The sequence below is a fragment of the Capricornis sumatraensis genome, chromosome 20 (genome assembly GCF_032405125.1).
Source record: "Capricornis sumatraensis isolate serow.1 chromosome 20, serow.2, whole genome shotgun sequence".
NCBI lineage: Eukaryota > Metazoa > Chordata > Mammalia > Artiodactyla > Bovidae > Capricornis > Capricornis sumatraensis.
In genome coordinates, this window is record NC_091088.1 from 52,408,530 (window position 1) to 52,433,789 (window position 25,260).

General features: G+C 39.1%; 1 protein-coding gene across 1 annotated transcript in view; it reads left to right on the forward strand.

Annotated features, from left to right (window-relative positions):
- The window catches only part of LOC138095962 (uncharacterized), a 406,275-nt gene that overhangs the window by 148,612 nt on the left and 232,403 nt on the right, over positions 1 to 25,260 (forward strand). Inside the window, 1 exon segment of the mRNA XM_068991959.1 lies at positions 8,228 to 8,824. Coding sequence (XP_068848060.1) covers positions 8,228 to 8,824 — 597 coding nt within the window.

Here is a 25,260-nt window from a genome sequence, read left to right on the forward strand (position 1 = left end):
TTTAATGTTTAATGATGTGTAAGAGTTCTTTATATATTTTGCTTATTGAGTGTATTCCATGTTCTAAAAATTGCTAATGTCTTCTTCCACTCTGAGTTATCTTTTAGTGCTCTTTATGGTTTCTTTTTGTGAACAAAAGTTCTTAATTTTGGTCAGATTTATCAGTCTTCTGTTTTGGGCTTCACACTTACTTGGTCTTATGTAGGAAATTCTTCCTTGGTCTATTTCTTTTTTTTTTTTTTTCTTGGCCTATTTCTGAATCTGATTTATAATACATAAACAGAATCACGCTATCTGTACTTTTTGTCCTGTGTAAACAAATTGTTATTATTGTGAAGATACTCTTTTATGTTTTCTTCTTGATGTCTGATTGTTTTTCTTTATAAACTTTTCCTCTAAGGGACTAAATTTTTACTGTAATACATTCAAGTGTGGTTACCTTTATTTCTCCATATTTTGTTTCTGGTTGTATTTTTAAATCCAAGAATTTATATCTTTTTCTGGTGAGAGGAAATCCTTGGCAGTCATCTCTTTAAACATTACCTTGCTACCATTTCCTCTTTTCTCTCTTGAGCTCCTATTAAACAGATAATAAAACATCTGGATCACCTCTGATGTTTTAAATTCTTCATCTCTTTTTCTATTTATGCTGCCTTTACATAGAATTCCTTACTTTGATACTACTCTACATAAGATAGATAACCAACAAGGACCTACTGTATAGTGCAGGGAATTCTACTCAGTATTATGTGACAACCTATATAAGAAAAGAATCCAAAAAATAATGAATAGATGTATACGTACATCTATGTATACATTTTGCTGAGTCACTTTGCTGTACACCTGAAATTAACACAACATTGTAAATCAACTATACTCCAATAAAATCAAAATGTAAAAAAATGCAGATGAGAGCAAAAAAAAAATTCCTTGCATCAATTTGTATTGATTCACTAATATATTCTTCAGTTATGACCTTTTGACTCTTCAACTTATCCACTAAGTTTTTAATTTAAAAAAATAGTACAGTTATTTATAAAATATAATACAACAGGATATATGTATCACATAATTAACATAAAATTCTAAGATAATAACATGTAAATACCTAAATTTGCATATGTACGATATTGGCTAGGAAGTATGCCTAAGGATATAATTGCTGGGTCTCGGCTTACTCTCTCTTTTCTTTTTTTTTTTTAGTTCTATTAATTGTCACTTTGAACACTTTAGGGGAAGATTTACAGCAAAAGGTATTTTTTTTCAGAGATCACAGTCTGGTTTTTTTTTTTTAACTTTTTTTTATTTGGAGGATAACTGCTTTACAAATATACAACGGGCAAAGGACTGTCTTCAATAAGTACTGTTGAAAAAACTGGACTACTGTGTTACACCTTACTCAGAAATAATATGGATTAAAGACTTGAATACGAGACCTGAGCCATAAAACTTCTAGAAAACAGGGAAAGCTCCTTGACATCAGTCTTGTAGTTTTTGGATATGACACCAAAGCCAAGACAACAAAAGCAAAAATAAGTAGGATGACATCAAACTAAAAATTTGTATGGAAAAGAAGCAATAAGCAAAATGAAAAGGGAGCCTACTGAATGAGAGAAAATATTTGCAAATTATGTATCTAACAAGGAGTTAATATCTAAAATATATATACAAAATCCATATAACTCAATAGCAAAAAAGATACATTTAAGGAAATATAGGTCTTCCCTGGTGGTGGAGGTTAAGAATCTGCCTTGCAGTGTAAGCGACACCAGTTAGATCCATGGTCCAGGAAGATCCCACATGCCTTGGGACAGCTGAGCCCATGTGCCACAACTGATAAGCCTGCACTCTGGAGGCCACGAGCCTGTGTGCTGCAACAGGAGAAGCCACCTCAATGAGAAGCCCTCACACCACAACTAGAGAAAGCGCGTGAGCAACAACAAAGAGCCAGCACAGCCAAAAATAAGTATAATGAAAAATAAAAGGAATAAATAAATAAATACTAAAATAAATAAGGTGAAAATTTTACAACTGAAAAATGGAGATAACAGAGGAAAATTAGTGAACTTGAAGGAAGACCAAAAGAAATTATGCAGTATGAATAACAGAAAAAAAGATCAAAAACTTAAAAAGAATGACTCAAGGGGAATTGCTTGGCAATCCAGTAGTTGGTTGGGATTAGGTGCTCTCACTGCTGAGGGCCCAGGTTCAATCCCTGGTTAGGGAACTAGCATTCCACAAGCAGCACAGTGCTGCTAGAAAAAAAGGAAAAAGAATGACTCAGGGACATGTGGGATAACAACAGAGTTTTCATATTTATATCATTGAAGTCCCAAAAGGACCATAGACAATGAAAGAACCGTAAAAATAATGCATTACTTTTAGGGAAACAGTGGAACAACTGGATTTCTCTTCATAAACCATGGACATCGGCAAAAGTGCAACAGTATTTTTTTGGTAAAGAACTGTCAGCCCAGAATTCCATAGCCAGCAAAAACCTTTCATGAATGAAAGAAAAATTAAGAAAAGCAATGTTGCAGGCGTACAGGGAAACTGAAACCCTGGCCTAGCATCCATGTGGAACTAGGAGATAATGAGAGTCTGTACCCTGTCTCAAAGGAGTGAGCACGTGTTAAGTCTAGGAGACAGCTGTCATATGAGAACACAGACCTAATGCTGCCTGATAATCTGGTCCTTAAAGGAAAGCCAGAAACCCAGATTTCTGTATTAAATCTGATAATGTCAACACTGGTAACTCATTTAAAACTTTAGAGAACTGTTGGGGCAACACCAAACACAAACATGTGAGTAGGATACAACCTGATTCATTGGGTTATTACTTATAAGGAGTTTTCTTTTTCTTTGAACCTCAGAAATTCTACCAAGATACATATAGTTAAAACTCTTTTCTCCTAAATCCTGCTCAGCGCAGAAAGGAACCATCTGGTTACTAAATTTTCTTCAACTCTGGCAATCTGTCTTAACTGTGGTTTTTGCATCATCACCATATTCTCCTTCTAGAACTCATATCTTACATTTATTTTATTTCCTATATAATTTTCTTACCCCATGACCCTATCATCTCTTTTCTTTTTTCTTTCAGTTACCATTTCTATCCTTTCTCTTCTGAAAATCTTTTTTTCAAGAGTTCATTCTAGTTTTAGTAATGATTGACTTTTCACTGGGGAATTTGAAGATTTATCTTACTTTAAACCCTCTTCCCTTATTCTCCATACATAGTATATCACAATTTAATTATTCAGTTTGCTTAATAACTATGTAAATTTTTGTTGCCAGGCCCTGTAGTCACATTTCATTCCTTGTACAACTTTTCTTTTCCATGTAGTTAAAATGTCTTAAGTGAAAACTGGTTAGTTTTCTGTTTATCTGTCAGTAATCTCTTTTCAGACACATGAGGTAGCTGTGGTTTGTGTTTGAACTGAGACATCCCTCCTCTAACCCTCTGTTCTTCTTCCCCAGGTCTGGTATAACACAGCTGTTATTTTAGAGTTTCCTTTATTGTCATCCACTGGATTCCCTTAGGATCATCCCATTGATTCCCTTAACTCCTCCCCTTTGAATTCATTTGGATTCTCTTCTGTATTTGCATACCTTGGATTCTTGTCTATACCTAGTCTGTTGGATCTCCTGCCTTCCTTTTTCTTGATTTGTTTTCTTACTATTTTTTTAAGATTTATTTTATATTTTGACTGTAGTAGTTCTTTGTTCCTGTGCACAGGCTTTTTCTGGTTGCTGAGAGTGGGGGCTACTCTTCGTTGCAGTGTAGGGACTTCTCATTGCAGTGGCTTCTCTTGTTTTAGAGCACAGGCTCTAGTGGACAGGCTTCAGTAATTGCAGCACGTGGGCTCTGTAGTTGCAGTGCACCGGCTTAGTTGCTCTGGGACATGTGGGATCTTCCCAAACCAGGGATCTAACCTGTGTCCCTTGCATTGCAAGGTAGTTTCTTAACTACTAGACCACCAGAGAAGCACTGTTTTCTTACTATTCTGAAGCAAAAAGCAACCAAGGAAAGAATGCAAAAGAAATAAATAGTATATTTTCTGAATCCCTGCATGAATAAAAATATTTTCATTTCACCCTCATAATTTGATGATAATTTGACTAGAAATATCAATTTAGGTTGAAAAAGTGACTTCAACTTTTTGAAGGCATTCCTCCAAGGATTTCTAAAATCTTCTAGTATCTAGTGTTATTGAGAAGTCCAAAACCAATTCAGGTTCTTAATTCTTTTAAGTGGTGTATTTAAACTCTTTGGAAGCTTTTTGCATTTATTATTTATTTGTGATGTTCTAATATTTCGTGTTGAGGTATCATGATACTGATTTTTTTTTTTTTTTTCCGTTTGACTAGACAAACTCTCTCATTCTGGAAACTAAAACTCTGTGAAATTTTCTACTATTATTTTGTTGAAGGTTTGTTCCCTATTGTTTTCTCTTTTCCTCTATTTGATAGATCACTTTTCAGGTCCAGTGCTTGCCATCATGTCTGACATATAATACGAACTCATTAAATTTTTTGAATGATTGAACACTCATAATTCAGATCTTAAATTTCTTGTGCTACCTCTACAATTTTTTTTTAATTGAAGTACAGTTGATTCACAATGTTGTGTTAGTTTCTGGTAAACAGTGAAGTGACTCAGTTATACATATATATACACATTCTTTTTCATATTCTTGTCATTATGCTTTACTACAGGATATTGAATATAGTTCCCTAGGCTATACCTTGTTGTTTATCTCCTTTATATATAGTAGTTTGTATCTGCTCTTTCCCCCCACCCCCAGTTTCCATCTCTCTTTTTATGTTATACTTTCTGTGAAGTTTTATTAAGTTCTCATCTTTGTATTTTTATAAAATACACAGAAAGAAATTCTTCTTTCAGTATTTCTTTTCCTAGCATCACTCTCTTATGGGATTGTCATATAATATTGTTTTTAGAAGCATATGTTTTCTGAATTTTGGCGTTTTTTCCCCCTTTGTTGTCTCTCCTGAGTTCTTATTTTCTGTTCATTTTAAGCTCTGATGTTCAATATTTTCCTGAAATAGCTAGTGACTCAAGGCCTATTTGGGCTTCTCTGGTGGCTCACTTGCCAATGCAAGAGATGCAGGTTTGATCCCTGGGTCAGGAAGATCCCCTGGAAAAGGAAATGCCAACCCACTCCAGTATTGTTTCCTGGAGAATCCTATGGATAAAAGAGCCTGGTGGGCTACAAATAGTCCACAGGGTCGCATAGAGTTGGACACAACTTAGCAACTAAACAACAACATAATTTGATCAGAGGATCATAGGAGGCCTTTAAGTAGAGATTTGGCAAGTATGACCTTTAAGTAGAGATTTGGAAAATGAATAATAGTTATCAAGGCCAAGAGTAAAAGAAAATACCTCTAAACATAAGAAAAAGGACCTAGAAAGGTCTGAATAGAGACTAATAGCTGGGAGCCCTTGAAGAACTAAATAGGGCCAGTATGAATGAAGCTTAGAAACCAAAATGGAACATAGGGTGAGTGAGATTTGGTTGAAAGGCAGGCAGGAGCCAGATCATTCAACGCTTTGTAAACCATATTCAGGAGTTTGGCTTTTATTGTGAGAGCAGTGTAACCATCAAAGAATTTTAAGCGGAACAGTGGCAGGATAATGCTATTCTAGTGACATGGATTCAAGATGACAAAATCAGGATTACAAAGCTCAAGTGGGGGGAAGTAGGTAAGAGGCTATTCTAGTAATCCAAGAAAGAGCTATTTCATATTACATATTATATATAAATGGAAGAGTTTAGGATATACATGGGGCAAAATTAGACAGTATTTGCTAAATAATTACATGAGAGGAAGAAGATGGTACTAGAATGATCTTCCCTGTTTTGACTTGAAATTTTCTCTCTGGATCCATAGTGTGGTCTTCAAAACATTTCACTTGCCAACATCTCCATTTTTGTATGAAAATCCTTTCATAATATTACCTCCCAAATGCTAAGTATATATTTTTCACCAAATATTTTTTCATATAGTATTCCTAGTCCTCAAAATAATCATAAGAGTTAGTTATTTCTATCATATAGACAGACTATTGGGGGCTCAGAAAGATGAACTAATGTGTCCAAGAAAACAAAGCGGGTAATTAACTGAGTTTGAGTTCAGAATTCATCTTATACCTCTATTCTTCCAATAGCAATACACTGCCTCCCATTATATTCTTTTCCCTTATCTTTGAACCTACAAATACCCTTCCTGTCAGTTGGTCATCACTACTAAGTGCTTGTGCACTTGTTAAGTCCTGTCCTTTTTTTCCTACAGTTCAGAATCACAGAATTCCAAGGCATTGTATTGTCATCAGACCCCAAACATATACCATGTCCAGCTACAAAAAAATCTTCCCTATAGTATATATGAACTCATATATACTCATATAGTATAATGAACTCATGCTAGGTTCATTCAGTACTTGACTTTTCTTAAGGTATTCTTCTGTCTGGACTGGTACCTTCTATTTCCCTATCATTGATTAAAGAGAAACTAAGTCTCTAGTTACTTAATCTAGAATTTTTCAGTGATGGTAGAAGTGTCTTATGTTTCTGATTTCCAGTATGGTAGACACTAGACACATTTGGCTATTGAACACTTGATAAATGGGTAGTGCCATGGAGGAACTGAATTAGAATTTTCAATTTTAATTATATTAAATTTAAATAGACATGTGCTAGTGGCTACTGCAGTGGACAACACAGAACTAAGCAGGGTCTGGCAAACTTTTTCTTAAAGGGCTAGATAGTAAATATATTAGCTTTGCAGTCAATGTGATCTCTGTTGCAACCAGAACTCATAAACAGTCATAGATAATACATAAAGAAATAAGTGTGACTGTGTTCCAGTTAGAAAAATTATTGCAGGGCTGCAGTCCATAGTTTGCCAGCCCCTGGACATTTCTCCTTAGACATGTTCATTTAATCCTGACAACAGGACTTCCCTGGTGGTCCAGTGATTAAGCCTAGAGTTCCATCCTCGGGCGGGAATCTAGGATCCCACATACCATGCAGTGTGGCCAAACAGACAACAACTCAATTAAGTAGATATGATCCCACTCCAGTATTCTTGCCTAGGAAGCTCCATGTTCAGAGGAGCCTGGCAGGCTACAGTCCCTGGGGTCACAAGAGTTGGACTTGACTGAGCGACTGAACAGCAACATGGATGTGTGTTCTTTTAATCTCTGGCTATAATCTTACTCACTCAACCTAAGCTGCTGGCCATTATTCTTGACACTTTTTTGAGTGATAAGGCAACAGTCTCTGATCCAAGCATACAGGGTCAGGAAGAATAGAGAGAGAAGTAGAATGATGAGGCAGTTTTGTTATTTTTGTGGTAACTTTATAGCCTTTTAAAGTTATATTCTGTATGCTTAAACATATCCCTGCAAAAGACTGACCTATGTAACAATCTAAATGTGACTGAATTTTTCTTCTACTACAAAGTGGGAGAGAATTCCCTTTGTAAAACTATGAATCCAAATAAATGACTGTTTACAAAAAAAAATAGGTATGATCATTTCCTTTACTTTACAGTTCATGCTGTGGGATGTTCTTATATGAGTGTTTGTGTATGCTGTGAGATTTTGTGTGTGTGTATGTATGATTAGAGTCATCCTGTAACAAGGAAGTTTAAGGCATCTGTGTATTTAGAAACCTCCCCTAAATAATTCTGATATCTAGCAACATTTAGAAACCACAGACTTACTTCCTACCTTTATCTTACTATGTCATCTCTCCTCACTCTTCTTTTCTTATCCAGTTTTTAAAAATTCAGTTTAGTTTCTTTCATTTTAATTGAAGTTTTTATTTCTCCAAACAAGGAAAATGTGAGTGATTGCTTTCATATTTTCTTTCAGTCCTGGAGTCAAGATGTGAGACCAAGAAATTATTTCTGAAGAAGGAAATTTATGAAATAGAGTCAGCCCAGTGGGAGATAATGGACAGACTTACAAGACACAACCTACAGTGCTCCAGTTTCAGAGATGAATGGGAATGTAATGGCCAGTTTGAGAAACAACATGGCTCTCAGGAGGGACATTTCAGTCAACTGATATTCACCCATGAAGGCATGCCTACTTTTAGTCAACATCCATCCTTTACATTACAGCAAATCATGAATAATAATAAAGAGAAATACTGTGCAACTAAGGAATATAGGAAAACCTTCAGACATGACTCACAGCTTACCACACATCAGATCATCCACACTGTTGAGAAACCCTATGAGTGTAAGGAATGTGGAAAGGCCTTTAGACATCCCTCAAGACTCAGTCATCATCAGAAAATTCATTCTGGCAAGAAACCGTTTGAATGTAAGGAATGTGGAAAAACCTTTATTTGTGGCTCAGACCTTACCCGACATCACAGAATTCACACTGGTGAGAAACCCTATGAATGTAAAGAATGTGGGAAGGCCTTCAGCAGTGGCTCCAACTTCGCTCGACATCAGAGAATTCACACTGGTGAGAAGCCCTATGAATGTAAAGAATGTGGGAAGGCCTTCAGTAGTGGCTCAAACTTTACTCAACATCAGAGAATTCATACAGGGGAGAAACCTTACGAGTGTAAGATATGTGGGAATGCCTTTAGTCAAAGCTCGCAACTTATTAAACATCAGAGAATCCACACGGGTGAGAAACCCTACGAATGTAAGGAATGTGAAAAAGCTTTTCGTTCTGGCTCAGACCTTACTCGACATCAGAGAATTCATACTGGTGAGAAGCCCTATGAATGTAAGATATGTGGGAAAGCCTATTCTCAAAGTTCACAACTTACTAGTCATCATAGAATTCATACTAGTGAGAAGGCCTATGAATATAGGGAATGTGCAAAGACCTTTAATTATGACTCACAACTGGTTCAACATCAAAATTTGTACTGGTGATAAAACACAGAATATACAAAATGTGTGCGAAGGCTTCTGTTTACAGCTCAAAACTATTTAACATCAACTATTCAACAAAAGAGAATTTATCTTAATATTAATCCCTCTAAATAGAATAAGATAGAAACATCTTATTTGTTGACTACAGCTTGTTCAGCCCAAGAAAAATCATGTAGGAGAAATACCCTATGAGTAGAATACCTTTTGGAAGCCCTTTTAATAAAATCTACTTCTCAGTCTAGTAAATATTCAAAATGACAAGAGCACTTTGTGCATCTTTCTAACCTTATCTTAAACATCAGAGAATACATACAGAAATGTAATCCTGTAATTTTCATATTCCCCCCATTTTTCCTATAGTTGTTATTTCTCAATCTTTTAATCCATTAAAATTTACATGACTGAAAGTCCATCTGTTTACAGCATAGTTTGTAAAATACCTTTTATTTTTAAGGTACTTTTAATACCCAAGAGAAATGACCTCTTTATTTTTGAAGATGGCTTACTCTTTTTACAAAACTTAGACTTTTCTTGTAAAACATTCATGAATGACTTACCACCCAGTAAATGGAGATCCTTTACTATCCTTCTGCTGTTTCTATTGATAGACATTGTCATTTCCTCCAGTTTTTGCCATTAATACACAGTGCCCTGGTGAGCATTCTCCCTAGGCATATTTTTGTATCGTATCTTATTTTAATTGCTGAAATATTACATCTATATTTTCCCTATAATAGATTAAAACATTACAAATAAGACCTTTGACCACTATCCTTGTTCCCATATCGCTTCCTAGAGGATAGTCTTTATTTGTTTAGTATTTATTCTTCCTGAGCATTTTCCTATGTTTCTATACATACATTTCTTGGTAGAAATGATAAAAATGGGGATAATTATAATATCTACCTCAGAATTCTGTGTGAGGATCAAATAAAGACACACAAAGTGCTTAGAATTGTGCCTGTCCTATAATACAGACTGTTAATTGTATTCATCATTATCACTTTATTAGTATTATATGTTGAAAAGCAACTGTTTCTACAGACCATACTCAACATCAGACTGGATATACAGTTGAAGACCCATTGAGGGTAATGAATTAAGAAATTTTCTATCATTTACTTCCTGTGGAACATGAATTAATCCTGGGTGTTGGTGCAGAAAGTAGTATGTGTAATGAGTAGGAAAAGCTGTGTATTCAGACTGGTATCCTTTCCACTACATTATAAAATACCTAATATAAAGACAGACAATAATATAGACAAACATTGCTGACACTAGTGAAAAAGTATGAAAAGACAAAGAGCACTACGTTTGAAAATAGATATGCATACATATAAAGAGAAGCTTTACAATTACCAATTTTAAATGTTTCTACTGAATACAGTGCTTCCAATACATTTGAAAACCTAAACAAAATTTTTTACAAAAGTAAAAATTAGCAGTATTGACACAGAGAATTAGAACTCTTGGGAAACTCTTATAAAAAGATAAAAGGGGAAATTTAGCGTGAGTTACGGTAGCTTCCCTGGTGGCTCAGTGGTGAAGAATCTGCGTCTAGTGCAGGAGACGAAGATTCAGCCCCTGGGTTGAGAAGATCCCTTGGAGAAGGAAAAGGCAACCCACTCTGGTATCCTGGCCTGGGAAATCCATGGACAGAGGAGTCTGGCAGGCTACAGTCTGTGGTGTCACAAAGAGTTGGACACGACTGAGCAACTAAACAACAGCATAGTAGCCATTACTAATGAATCATCAAACCCAGTTTCTTTCCAGGCGCAACTTTTTGTAAAAAATTGGGGTATAAATGACATCAATATTACATTAGTTTCAAGTGCACAACGTAGTGCTCTGATATTTGTATATACTGGGAAAAGTGTGTTAGTTGCTCAGACATGTCCTACTCTTTGCAATCCCATGGGCTATAGGCCTGCAGGCTCCTCTATCCATATGATTCCCCAGGCAAGAATACTGGAATGACTAACTATTCCCTTTTCCAGGAGATCTTCCCAACCCAGAGATCGAACCTTCATCTCACACGTTGCAGGCGGATTCTTTACTGTCTGAGCCACCAGGGAAGCCTATATATTGGAAAATGACCACCATAATAAGTTTAGTTAATATCGATCACCATCCATACTTACAGAATGTTTCTTCTTGAGAAGAGGCAAAACTTGAGCAAGGAAATATTTGTTACATAGAAGTAGACATAACATACTTTAATATAATCCTAATGTTAGGAATGGATTAGGAGGACACAAACAAGGAAGCTGTTTTATCAGGGTGATCCGTGAAGATGTATACAAGCATACTAAGAAAAAATAAACTTTCGTTGTTCAGTCTCTAGGTCGTATCCAACTGTGATCCCATGGACTGTAGCCCACCAGGCTCCTCTGTCCATGGGATTTCCCAGTCAAGAATACTGGAGTGGATTGCCATTTGCTTCTCCAGGGGTCTTCCTGACCAAGGGATTGAACCTGTGTCTCCTGCATTGGCAGGCTGATTCTTTACCACTGGTATCTATGAAATGAATAACAGGAATGAACTTGGGTTGGGACAGTAACTGAAGAGGCTCTGCAGTGTCCAGTTCTAGCTAAAAAGTGCTATAAGAAAATGCAGCCCTTGTTTTCCCAACTCTTCTGACTTTGGGGGACAATCCAGAAATATACCTTTTTTTTTTTCCCGTGTGTGATAGCCCTTGATTTTTTAAATGGCAGCTGAGGGGTTTTTTGTTTTTGTGTTTTAAAACATGGTGTGGACCAAAGAAGATACATTGACTCTCCAAGTAGCAAGTGACTTATAGGTTACTTTTGTTCTGGACACTAGAACAGTGACTGCAAAAGGCTCAGGAGAGGAGTTTTTTATAGTGCAAATCTCAGCCCCAAGGAAATTTAGTGGAGGGAGGGCAAGGGAATAGTAAAATACAAGATAATTTACCCATCATTTCTTAGATGTGGAAAATATTTCAAGAGATAAAGCTGATAAGCTCCAGATGTAAAGATAGGACTTGATTCAGTCCCATGTTTTCCACATGCAGTTTTTTTTATTCTCGGCATCATGTCAGTTAAAAAATAGGATATATTTTATACATTGTAATCCTATTCTATATAATTATATATACACACACACACACAATTAAAAATAGAGTTAACCTATTCAGAAGAAAAATAGCCAGGTCATCACTATTTTGCACTAGCTTAGCAAATATGTCACTAGAATTTTGTATTGTGTTTTAGACCAAGAGTCAGCAAACTATGTAAAGAGCCAGAAAGTAAATATTTTACCCTTTGTAGGTCATAATGTTTCTGTTGCAACTACTCACCTCTGCCACTATAGTGTGGAAGCCTATTAAGTTTTCTCAGGAAATTCTGAAGTTTAAAAAAAGTGTTCCATAATTTAGCTTTGTTTAGGGTTAGGTTGAAGGCTTTCCCAGTGGCTCAGCGGTAAAGAATCTGCCTGCAATGCAGGAGACAGTAGACATAGGTTCAATCCTTGGGTCAGGAAGATCCCCCTGGAGGAGGAAATGGCAACCCACTCCAGTATTCTTGCCTGGAAAATCCCGTGGACAGAGGAGGCTGGAGGGCAAGAGTTCAAAAGATTCCAAAGAGTTGGCCACAACACCTACCCCAAGGTTAGGTTGCTGCTAAGTCACTTCAGTCGTATCCGACTGTGCGACCCCATAGACACCAGCCCACCAGACTCCGCCATCCCTGGGATTCTCCGGGCAAGAACACTGGAGTGGGTTGCCATTTCCTTCTCTGACGCATAAAAGTGAAAAGTGAAAGTGAAGTCGCTCAGTTGTGTCCAACTCAGTGACCCCATGGACTGTGGCCTACCAGGCTCCTCCGCCCATGGGATTTTCCAGGCAAGAGTACTGGAGTGGGGTGCCATTGCCTTCTCCGAAGGTTAGGTTAGTGTTTTGGGATGAGTCTTTGCTGTGCTTCAATTTTCACGCTCAACAAGCAGCTTCCTACATTTGGATGGTACCATTCTGTGGAAGGAAAATCCATATGTCCAAAGTTACTACAGGTCTGTCCTTTCATGCCCCACTCTCCTTTTCTCTTAGGTCCCACGTTAGAGGACAAAACATTGAGCTACTTTATTTTTACCAGGCATGAAGAAGTAAAATATTTCACAATCAATTTGAGATAAGTTAGAGTGAGCAACATACATGCAGATGGAAGAATTAGTAAAGATGAGGCTATTTTGTTCTAATGTTTTGCATTATGCTAAAATGAGAACTGGAGCTTGCTTCTTGATAGCTCAGTGATAAAGAATCTGCCTGCCAAGCAGGAGACTCAGATTCGATCCCTGGGTTGGGAACATTCCCTGAAGAAGGAAATGGCAACCCTCTCCAGTATTCCTGCCTGGGAAATCCCATGGACAGAGGAGCCTGGGGCTACAATCCAAAAGTTAGCCAAGAGTCTGACACAACTGAGTGACTAAACAACAACAAAAAATGAAAAGTAAGTGAAATTTTATATTCTTTAGTGTGCATATTTTAAGTCATTTATTGAGTTCTTCTATTAGTAAAATTACAGAAGTAATGCATTTGCACCAAAACCAATGAAACAGTGCCAAAAAAAAACACACCAAACTTAATATCTCTGCTTCTCTCCATTCCTCACTCCCTCCTGTGTCCATTTCCTTCTGAGTAATGTCTGCACCTCATGTATCTCCCCCATATATTTCTTCATGCTTAAACATTAACACAAATTATTTTAGTATATTTTTTGCCCAAAAAGTGGATGATACTTTATACATTTCTCTGTATTTTTTTTTTTTTTACATTCAGCTGTACATTTTGGATTTTCTTTCAAGTCAGTAAATGATGACTGAACTTAGTTGTTTTAATGGTTGGAGTATATTCCACACTCTGCTTGTACTGATACCTATTCAACTACAGTATTTCCCCAGTTGTAATATTTCAGATTGTCTCTTCTTTTCCATTTAAAATTAGTGCTGCAATAAACAGTCACATGTTATATTCTTGTCTATTTATTTTATTTCTATAAAGTAGGTTTCCCAAAATATTTCTAAATATGTTTCTTGGAAAAGTATTACTTACAGAAAATTTCAGAGGGCAAGAGGATAAAGGAAAAAAGTTTTTCATATATGTTTTATGTAGGTATGTACACACACAGTGGACATAAGTTTGAACAAACTCTAGGAGACAGTGAAGGACAGGGAAGCCTGGCATGCTGCAGTGTCCATGGGGTCACAAAGAGTCAGACATGACTTAGTGACTAAACACACACACACACACACACACACACAGATTTAATTGACCCATCTAGATTGATTATATGGTATGACATAGTATGTCACCTTTGTTTATATGCAGAAATGAAACCAGTTATACCAGAAACAATTATTAAACTATTCACCTTCTGAATTAAAATGCTATCTATCATATGTTAAATGTTCATAACCTCAGATCTGTTTACCAGCAACCTTTGATTTATACTTTTCAGTAACATTATTTGTAAATAAAAATACATATAAACACATAGTTTTTATTTGAAAATACAAATATTTCTTCATTAGAATTTAGAAAATTTTAAAATCCAGTCAATATATCACTGGGATTATTAAGTTTAAATACAGAGTATGCCTGAGACTTCCCTGGTGGTCTAGTCACTAATACTCTGTGCTCCCAATGCATAAGACCTGGGTTCAATCCCTGGTCAGGGAACTAGATGCCACATACTGCAGCTAAAGGGCCCCTGTGCTACAGCTAAGACGTGGTGCAGCCAAATAAATATAAATACAGATATCCCAAATGAGCGCACAACTGACACTGAATGGATATTCCTTAATATATGTATGTCTTGCAATTTCTTTGACAGCTGTTCATCCTTCTCTAATATTTTTATAATGTACATAAAATATATATATTCCTTAAAATATGCTAGTAATATCTGAAAGTCTGACATTTAAAATTTTTATTTATTTTTATTTATTTTTGGCTGTTCTGGGTCTTTGCTGTTGCACGTGGGCTTTCTCTAGTTGCAGCAATCAGGGGGTACTCTCTAGTTGTGGTGCTTGGATTTCTCACTGTGGTGACTTCGCTTATTGAGGAGAACATGTTCTAGAGTGCAGGTTTAATAGTTATGGTGCACTTAATTGCTCTGAGGCATGTGGAATCTTTCCAGATCAGGGATTGAACCTGGCTCCCCTGCATTGGCAGGCAGATTCTTAACCACTGGACCACCAGGGAAGTTCACGTCGTGACATATTTTATTCAGGTATTGATTATAAAGTGTTAGATTCTTTTGACCTTCTATAATGTGCAGATAAAGTATATAGCCATCTCACACTATTACACCTTTTTATTATTTTATGATGTAGACCTGATCTTGGTGGATTTTGAGCAGGACTTTTTAACCAGATTTTCCCATTATTACAGATTGAAGAGTTGGATTTTGAGGATTATTTCTGCTTCCTGTTTTCATCCCAGTGCTTGTGTGTTATAAAAGATTTATTACCTTGGTGAAATGTGTTAAAGCACATAAATTGCCTCCCTTTATTTGACTCTGAATTTCTCATATTTCCTGGGGCAGGCTGTGATTCCCTATGCAGAGAGAGAATTCCTGCAGACCCATTCCTTTGCTGGTATATGTCCCAGTATCTAGGGTTTGAATGAAGTATTAGAATGTGGATTTTAACTCCTAATTCAGGCTGCCACTTTCAAATAAAGCCTTACCAACAAAAATGCTGTATTATTCAGTCTGTCCAGAAATCAGGAGGAGAAAGTTATAGTCAATTCTCACCCACAAAAAATTTTTCCATAGCCATCTTTGTTTTACTTCTATAATGTTAATGGAAACATACCATTTGCAGTAAATATGTTCTACATTTTATTAACTGGAATAGATAAGGAATTCATTCAGATGACATTGAGTTGCTCATGGAAAATCTTAGAATGCTGAAGAACAGAGATACAGAGCCAGAAACAATGTTCCAAATGATAACACAGAACTTGTGTAGTGAGGTCGCCATTGGTGCTGCTGTATACAGACTCCTCAGCGTACACTACTGACACCATGGATGCTGGGCTCTGGGTGTTCCTGCTACTGCCACCTGGGTACCGCAGGTTACCCATCACCCAGAGAGAATTTTCACAGCCCTTGTTCCTCTGTACCAAGAGCTTGCTGTCTTGAGGGGGATGTGTTTAAATGTCGAATCCTAGGTTCCTTCCCTGTGCTTTAGCTACTGTGGAGGCTGAAACACATTTTCAGTTTGTGAGAATCAGCCCCTACTTCTTAAAGATGGATGTTTCCCATCAGAGCAAGTGTGCACATGAACTGGGCAGCCAAACAAGTAGCCAGTGTTTACAAGATGGCATCCTATTAATCATGCATAATTCTTCCCACAGCTGAAAATGAAAACTTCACTTAATATAGCCATTTCCCATTCAACTGAAAATGTGCTGGGTAAAGTCTCTACCTCCTATATATCTGTCAGGATCTCTTTGTAGACATTCTGTAAATTTTGTGGAAGTTGTAACAACTTACATAGAGGAAAAAGAGTGGAGAAATGTAATCATAATATATTGTTTTTCGGTTGCTAAGTCTTGTCGAACTCTTTTGCAACTCTTCCATGCACTGTAGCCCATGTAGCTCCTCTGTCCATGGAATTTCCCAGGGAAAAATACTGGAGTAGGTAACCATTTCCTTCTCCAGGGGATCTCCCTGACCCATGGATCTAACCCAAGTCTCCTGCATTGGCAGGTGGATTCTTTACTGCCGAGCCACCACAATTATGTGCTGTGCTAAGTTGCTCAGTCATGTCCGACTCTTTGTGACCCCATGGACTGTAGCCCACAGGCTCTTCTGTCCGTGGGGCTTCTCCAGGCAAGAATACTGGAGTGGGTTGCCATGCTCTCCTCAAGGGCTCTTTCCAACCCAGGGATCAAGCCCAGGTTTCCCGTGTTGCAGGTAAGATTCTTTACCAGCTGAGCTACCAGGGAAGCCCTCCCCACAGTTATAATAGATAGCTATGTATAAATTAGATAGATGCTCCAGTCTTCTCTGTAAATGATAGTTGTGATACATCCCCCTTTTAAAAATGTATTTATTTAATTATTTATTTGGCTGCGCCAGGTCTTAGGATCTTCGATCTTTGTTGTAGCATGCAGGATCTTTTGTTGTGGCAGGTGAACTCTTAGTTGTGGCATGTAGGATCTAGTTCCCTGACCAAGGATGGCACCCAGTCCCCCTGCTTTGGGAATGAGGAGTCTTAGCCACTGGGCCACCAGGGAAATTCCCACACCCAAACCTTTCATAAAGGATCTGAATCCTTATTGATTATTATAGTCTTCTATTAACTTTTACTACTGGAAACAATAGGAGTTGACCCAGGGGAATCTTTGGGTTCTATCCATGTTCCATTTGGAAATTTCAAATCTGTCTTTCCCTTCAGAGCCAGGATCAGCCAGCCTGGCAAACACCAACCTACACCCTTCTTCCTTTCCTACCCCTGCCTTTGGTCTGTTGTCCAGGGTCATGAGGAGCTCTAAATAGCCAAGTTATAGTCTTACTTTGGGCTTCCTTGGCAGCTCTGTAGTAAAGAATCTGCTTGCCAGTGCAGGAGACATAGGTCTGAACCCTGGGTTGAAAAGATCCCCTGGAGAAGGAAATAGCAACCCAATCCAGGATTCTTGCCAGGAAATCCCATGGGCAGAAGACTCTGGCAGGCTACAGTCCATGGGGTTGCAAAAGAGTCAGACACAACTTAGTGATTAAACAATAGCTCAAGTTCCACTTTGCATTGTATTGGAATCACTGTTGTGTCCACTGGTGAAAGTATTTCCTCATGTATTCTCTACATTATCCTTAGACAATGTTTTTGATATTAGGTTTGACTTTCAGAATATGCTGAGATTTGATTATAATTTATGGTCTGGATATTAGAGGAGGGGAGCATGTGAAAAAATAACACTCTTGCAAGATAACTACATCAAACAGGTACCTCTAATAATGCATCTTGTCTTAAAGTTTAGGTTGTCTGCTAGTAGTATAGTTACATGAACTTTCATGTTTATTGTTTGCATGATACAATTTAAATTTTTTGTGCCCTTAAGTTATAGATGTGTTTATAAACACAATATAGTTGCATTTTTTTAATTCAGTGCCACTTTGTCTTTTTTTAATGTATTTATTTTTATTGGAAGGATAATTGCTTTACAGAATTTTATTGTTTTCTGTCAAACATCAAAGTGATCTTTGTCTTTTAAACAGAGTATTAGATCCAGTTTATTCAGTATAATTACTGATATATTTATCTTTAAATCTGCCATCTTAACTTTGTTCTTTCCTGTTTATCTTGCTGATTCTATATTCTTTTTTTCTCTTTGTTTTCTTCATGATTTTAAAAATTACCAGTTTTTTATCTCTATTATTGGAAATTTTATGTACTATTTCTGTACTTTAAGGGCTACTTAAGAAAATAACATGAATACTTCAACCTGTCAGAGTCTAAAACCATTCATATCTTTATTCATTCATGTGACAACAGACCATACATAGAGTACATAGCTACATTTATCTACCCATATCCCAATGTAGATTATTGCTATCTTGCATTTTATTATCTTTTTTTAACCTTCTAGACATTAACAGTTTTTTATAGTCAATGTTCATCTACATTTGCCCCTGTAATTCCTAAATTGCTTTTCATTCATTCTTGTTTCTCAGCAGTACCATCTGGGATCATTTCCCCTATATCTCATTATTATTTTATTTCATCCATCATTCCACTCTCCTAACTTTCACTGCTGCTGTGAAAAGTCAGCTGTTAGTCTGTTGGCTAATATGAATGTAATTTATCTTTTTGTTTGCTTTTTTAAAAAAAGATTTTCTCATTGTCTTTGATTTTATACAGTTTTTCCATAATAGATCTAGGTTAGACGATTTGAGTTGGTGGATTAAAGACTGTCATCATCTTTGGAAATTGTTCATTCACTGTTTCTTCTAATTTTGAAATTTAATTGCAATTCCAGTTCTATCTGTTCTTGTTGTTCAGTCCCTCAGTCATGTCCAACTCTTTGGGACCCCATGGACTACAGCACTCCAGGCTCCCCGTCCTTCTGTCTCCCGAAATTTGCTCAAGTTCATGTCAATTGACTCTGTGATGTTATCTAACCATCTCATACTCTGTCACCCCCTTCTCCTTTTGCCCTCAGTCTTTCCCAGAATCAGAGTTCTTCCCAATGAGTCAGTTGCTGTTCACATCAGGTAGCCAAAGTATTGGAGCTTCAGCATCAGTCCTTCCAGGGAATATTCAGGGTTGATTTCCTTTAGGATTGACTGGTTTGATCTCCTTGCAGTCCAAGAGACTCTCAAGAGTCTTCTCCAGAACCACAGTTCGAAAGCATCAGCCTTCTTTATGGTCTAGCTCTCACAACTGTACATGACTACTGGAAAAACCACAGCTTTGACTATAAGGACCTTTGGCAGCAAAGTAATGTCTCTGCTTTTTAATACACTGTCTGGGTTTGTCATAGCTTTCCTTCCAAGGAGCAAGTGTCTTTTAATTTCATGGCCACAGTTACTGTCCACAGTGATTCTGGAGCTCAAGAAAGTAAAATCTGTCACAGCTTCCACTTTTTCCCATTCTATTTGTATGAAGTGATAGGACCGGATGCCATGATCTTAGTTTTTTGAATATTGAGTTTTAAGCTAGTTTTTTTCCACTTTCTTCTTTTGTGGCTCTCTAGTTCTTCTTCACTTTCTGACATTAGAGTGGTATCATCTGCATATCTGAGGTTGTTGATATTTCTCCTGGGCCATACTTTGGCCACCTGATGTGATGATTCGGGAAAGATTGAGGGCAGGAGAAGGGAATGGCCAAGGATGAGATGGTTAGATGGAATCACCAATTCAATGGACATGAATTTGAGCAAACTCTGGGAGATAGTGGAGAACAGGGAAGCCTGGTGTGCTGCAGCTCATGGAGTCACAAAGAGTTGGACATGACTTAGTGACTAAACAACAACATATGATATATACAACACACATATATGTTTACACACACACACACATAATGGCTTTCTGACTCTTATGATTCCATTCTTGTGTTTTTTCCTCAGGGAGGAACTTTCTCCTGGAAAAAAAATTTGGGCTGTCTACTTTGAGAGCTCTCACAGACAGGACTTCACGAGCCCCTTCGGAGCTTCCTTCATGGACCACTTGCACTTCATTCCCATTGGTGTGGGCAAAGCTGATTCCTGTTTCAGTTTTTGTTGTCAGCTTGGCCCACTGTGCTTTCTGGTGAATATCTGCTTTGGTGTTCTCTTGTTTTCATATTACTTCAGATGTCTGGTTACTTCACTTGGCTTCCTTTTTCACAGATGCACAGATTCACCATACAGGTATTGCAATATGATTTTTTTCCCACTTGCTTTTAAAAAAATATTTATTTATTTATTTTCGGTAGTTTTAGCCTTGAGGAATCTTCATTGCAACTTGTAGGCTTAGTTTCCCCATGGCATGTAGGATCTAGTTCAGTGACCAGAGACTGGACCCTGCATTGGAAGTTAAATTGTCAACCACTGTGCCACCAAGGAAGTCCCTCCCCACCTGCTTTTTTCGGGGGTTCATGAGGGTACTATCTGTATTAGTTTGCTAGGGCTGTCATAACAAATTACCACAGACTGGATGGCTTAAGCAACAGAAATTTATTTTCTCACAGTTCTGGTTGCTAATAGACATTCTGAAGATCAACCCTGGGATTTCTTTGGAAAGAATGATGCTAAAGCTGAAACTCCAATACTTTGGCCACCTCAGGCGAAGAGTTGACTCATTGGAAAAGACATTGATGCTGGGAGGGATTGGGGGCAGGAGAAGAAGGGGACGACCAAAGATGAGATGGCTGGATGGCATCACTGACTCAATGGACACGAGTCTGAATGAACTCCAGGAGTTGGTGATGGACAGGGAGGCCTGGCGTGCTGCGATTCATGGGGTCGCAAAGAGTCGGACATGACTGAGCCACTGAACTGAACTGAACTGAGGCCAAGATCAAGATGTCAGCAAGTGTTTCCTGCCTCTCTCCTTGGTTTGCAGATGGCTACCTTCTCACTGTGTCTTCACATGGTCTTTTTTGTGCCATCACTTCCCTAGTGTTTCTCAGAGCACTTTGTACTCAGAATCCATCTGCTCATGGCAACAATGATGATGGAGAATAAGTGTGCTATTGTGATTTATAATGAATATATGTTTGGTCTTCTTCCTGTTTCTGGTACAGATCTCTGAAACCCTTGGAATATCCTGTAATGAGGGTGATCAAGACATCTCTTGCTGTGTTAATGAGGTAACTTATCGACTACACCTAAAGCTGGAGGCTGGTTTCCAGAGCCAACCATGTGATTAGAGGGTTGGAACTTTCAGTCCCACAACCCTGAGCTCCAGGGAGGGGAGGAGGGCTGGAGGTTGGATCAGTCACAAGTGGCCAGTGATTTAATCAACCATGCCCATGTAATGAGACTTCCATAAAAACCCAGAAGGATGGGATTCAGAGAGCTTCCAATTGTGTGAAAATGTAGAAACTCAGGGATAGTGGTGGGCAAGAACATGTGGGAGTTCAGCGAGGGCGTGTCAACTCTGCCCTTTCCCTATGCCTTGCCCTGTTCATCTCTTCCACCTGGCTGTTCGAGTTATATCGTTTTATAATAAACCAGTAATCCAGTAAGTAAAATGTTCCTATGAGTTTTGTTAGCCCCTCTAATAAGTGAACCAAACCCAGGGAATGGGTTGCTGGAACCTCCAATCTATAACTAGTTGGTCCAAGGCACAGGTAATAACCTGGACTTGCAACTGGCATCTGAAGTTGGGGGTTTCCTAACCCTAACCCTGGCTCAATGGTTAAGAATCCACCTGCCAATGCAGATGTGGATATGATCTCTGGGTCAGGAAGATCCCCTGGAGAAGGAAATGGGAACCCGCTCCAGTATTCTTGACTAGAAATCTCATGGACAGAGGAGCCTGGTGGACTACAGTCCATGGGGTCGCAAAAGAGTCACAGACACAACTAAGCAACTGAACAACATCTTGAAGTTGGGGGTGGGGAGGTATAGGACTGAGTCCTTAACCTCTGAAATCTGACACTATCTCCAGGCACATAGAGTCAGAATTCAGTCAAATTGCAGACACCCAGCTGGTGTCTGAAAACCGCTTGGTGGTGTGGGGAACTCAACCCACACGTACACCCAGACATTGGAATTGGGAGCAAAACTCTTTAGTAAGCAAATATAAGGTTGGACTGGGCAATCTACATAAGGAGTGATCAATGCCTCCCTCCTTAGACACATACCAACCTGGGAAGCTCATCTTCCAGTGTCATATCTTTTTGCCTTTCCATACTGTTCATGGGGTTCTCAAAGCAAGAATACCGAAGTGGTTTGCCATCCCCTTCTTCAGTGGACCACATTTTGTCAGAACTCTCCACCATGACCCATCCATCTTCGGTGGCCATGCATGGTATGGCTTAGCTTATAGTTTCATTGAGTTACACAAGGCTATGATCCATGTGATCATTTTGGTTAGTTTTCTGTGATTGTGGTTTTCTTTCTGGAGGCCATGGGATTGTAGTTCTTACTTTTTCTGTCTGCCCTCTGATGGATGAGGATAACAAGGAAGGCTGGTGTGCTGTAGTCCATGGGGTCACAAAGAGTCAGACACGACTTAGCTACTGAACAACAACAACTCCCTGGATAAGGACCCAGAAACCACACAGGCTTTAAGCCCTCACCCCAGTAGAAATGGATTTGAGAATGCATACAAGCTGCCAGCACGTCTTTTGTAATTACTCATCCACCCACCTATTGCCCTGCTTTGGAAAACCTATTCCCTGGGTACCTTTTTTCCACCAATGCAAGTGACATGGTGAGTGTCAAGGCTCTTTAAAGAAGAGAGGCTCTGCTAGCTGGTCACCATCAGGCAAGGCAAACATCAAAGCTTGGGAAAAAAATCAGAGACTGATTTCAAAGAAAACTCAGTATTGCCTGATAAACTGTGTTAAAATATTACCCCACCAATGGCTAGCCTTCATGTCATGAAGATGTGTTCATTTTAACAATGTCACTATCTTCCCTAACTGCAGGTGATAGGTGACATGAGAGAAAGCAATAAAATGAACTTGAACTTAAAGGAAGACACCATACTATACAAAATCCTCATCAAAACCAAATATTGTAAATGTGTTTGAAGCAGAGTTCACAGTCTTGTAAAACAAACTTATTAGCTGGCATCCTCCTATAAAATGGAGCTTTCCTTTTTCACTCCTTTTTTTCTTGCTTATGGATTTTTATATATTTGCTGGGTTATAATTAATTACAGAATTTATTGATGGCACAGGAAAATAATTATTTCAAGTTACCTTTTAAACACTCTGTGTAAGTGGGATATACTGTAAAATAGGTAATGCTTATTTGCATTTTCTCCCTAATAAACCTGATTAAATATAAAATAATTTCCCAGAAAAATCCTTCAGTGAAGCTGATGCTCCTTGAAGATGCGACATTTATTTCAGAGTTGAGAAGAATGAGGCTGTTGGTCACATCCAATCATGCAGACAGCCACCTCCTCACAATCCTGCAAGAACACACACTGACCACATAATCAGGCATGTCGTTTCTCAGACCTACATTGAATGACTCACATCCACGGTCTGTAAAGAAGGCCCAAGAGAAACAAATCTATCAAAACCGAGTCACATTACAGACACGTTCACAGACATGCAACCTCAGGCACTCTCACAGTAAGTCCCACTATCTCACAGGTCCCCACATTCAGTCCCACACCACCTGACACAATTCCAGTCCTAAAATCTTCTTTAAGCGGTATTCCAATCCCCGCAGTCGCTCCATCTCAAACACAAGTCACATTCAATGAAAAAATCGCATCCAGAACTACTCCAAAGATAGATACACAAGCGCGGTCCTCGGTCACAGACCTTCTTGCTTTGCCCCACGGAGAGTTCTATTTATGCACGCGCATCATCCCCCTTTATAGTGCCAGTCGTTCATCCCAAGCCCTGCCGCGACTTCCTGAGGACAAAGAGCTGAGAACCCCACCCTCGCTGGGTACCAACCGGCTCTCCGGCTTCTTGGACACGACACCTTTCACTCAAATCAGCTCACTCACTGAGGCTCCGCCCTCTGGGACTCCACCGCGCCTGCGCACTCAGTGCGTGCTGCCGGAGCTCCCAATAACCCCTGCGCGCGGCCCGTTAGGCCCCGGGGCTGTGTACTGACTTGAGCTGTCTCGCCCTCTCTTCCACTAGCATCACCGTGAGAGGGGTCGGCGTCCCAGGTGACCAGTTCTGGCTCAGAACGTTTGTTCCGGCCGTCGGTAGGAAAGCCGTTGCTGCCCGGGAATGAGGATAGGGGAGGTAAGCGCTGCAGCACCTCGAAGTGTCTGAAACCCTGCACCTCAAGCCACGAGTGAGCGTGAGAACCGCAGTGTTATAACGGTGTGCTGCTGTCTGTGGGCGTGACTGAACCGGGTGTCATCGGGACTGTGTGCAGTTGTGAGGCCGGAACTAGTGGGTTTGCGTTTGTGTGACTTAATCGGGTTCAGAGCCTCTTCTGTGACCGGAGGTTGAGGTGGAGTGTGTGACTCCGACCCCAGAGTCACAGCTGAAATTTTTTATCAGCCTTAGAGTAATGGCCCCCCAGTCAGATATCTGAGATCCAGAGAAAAGACTCCCAGCGAAAAGGCTCGAACCAGTCTTGGGATAAGAATGTTAGAACTGAACGTGCCCCCAGGTTGGCTCCTGGGAGTATCCCCACCGCACTACATCCTCAGGCGGGCTCGCGCGGACACACGGACACACCCACACGCACACATCCACAATCCCCGCCACACTGCATCCTCGGGCGGGCGCGCCCGGACGGACACTCACTCACTCACTCACCCTCCCACCTACGCTTTCGCAGACAGCTCCAAACCTTCCAACTGTAGGTTTCGGAACTGCGGAATTCCCTCTCTGAAGTTCAATTCCAGCCCAGCACAGCCGTGACCCTGGCTTTTCTCTAATCCTGGAAAGGGTTACGCTTACTTACTCCGGGCATGGTGGGTGGTGGGTGGTGGGGACACGTGTGGTCGTGGCTTGCCCTATTCATCCTGGGTGACCTGGGCTCTGACTTAAGACCTGTCTTAAGATTCCCTTCTTCCCCAGAATCGTCAAACTAAGAAAAGGGCTGTGTTGAGGAGGAGAAACGAATTGCTGTTGCCCACCTAGAAGTCAGGGTCGAGGCTAGTGGGTGTTTCCTTTTGTTCTGTGAAACGCATTTTTATTTTTTGGGACCTGGGAACATTTGCTTCCTTC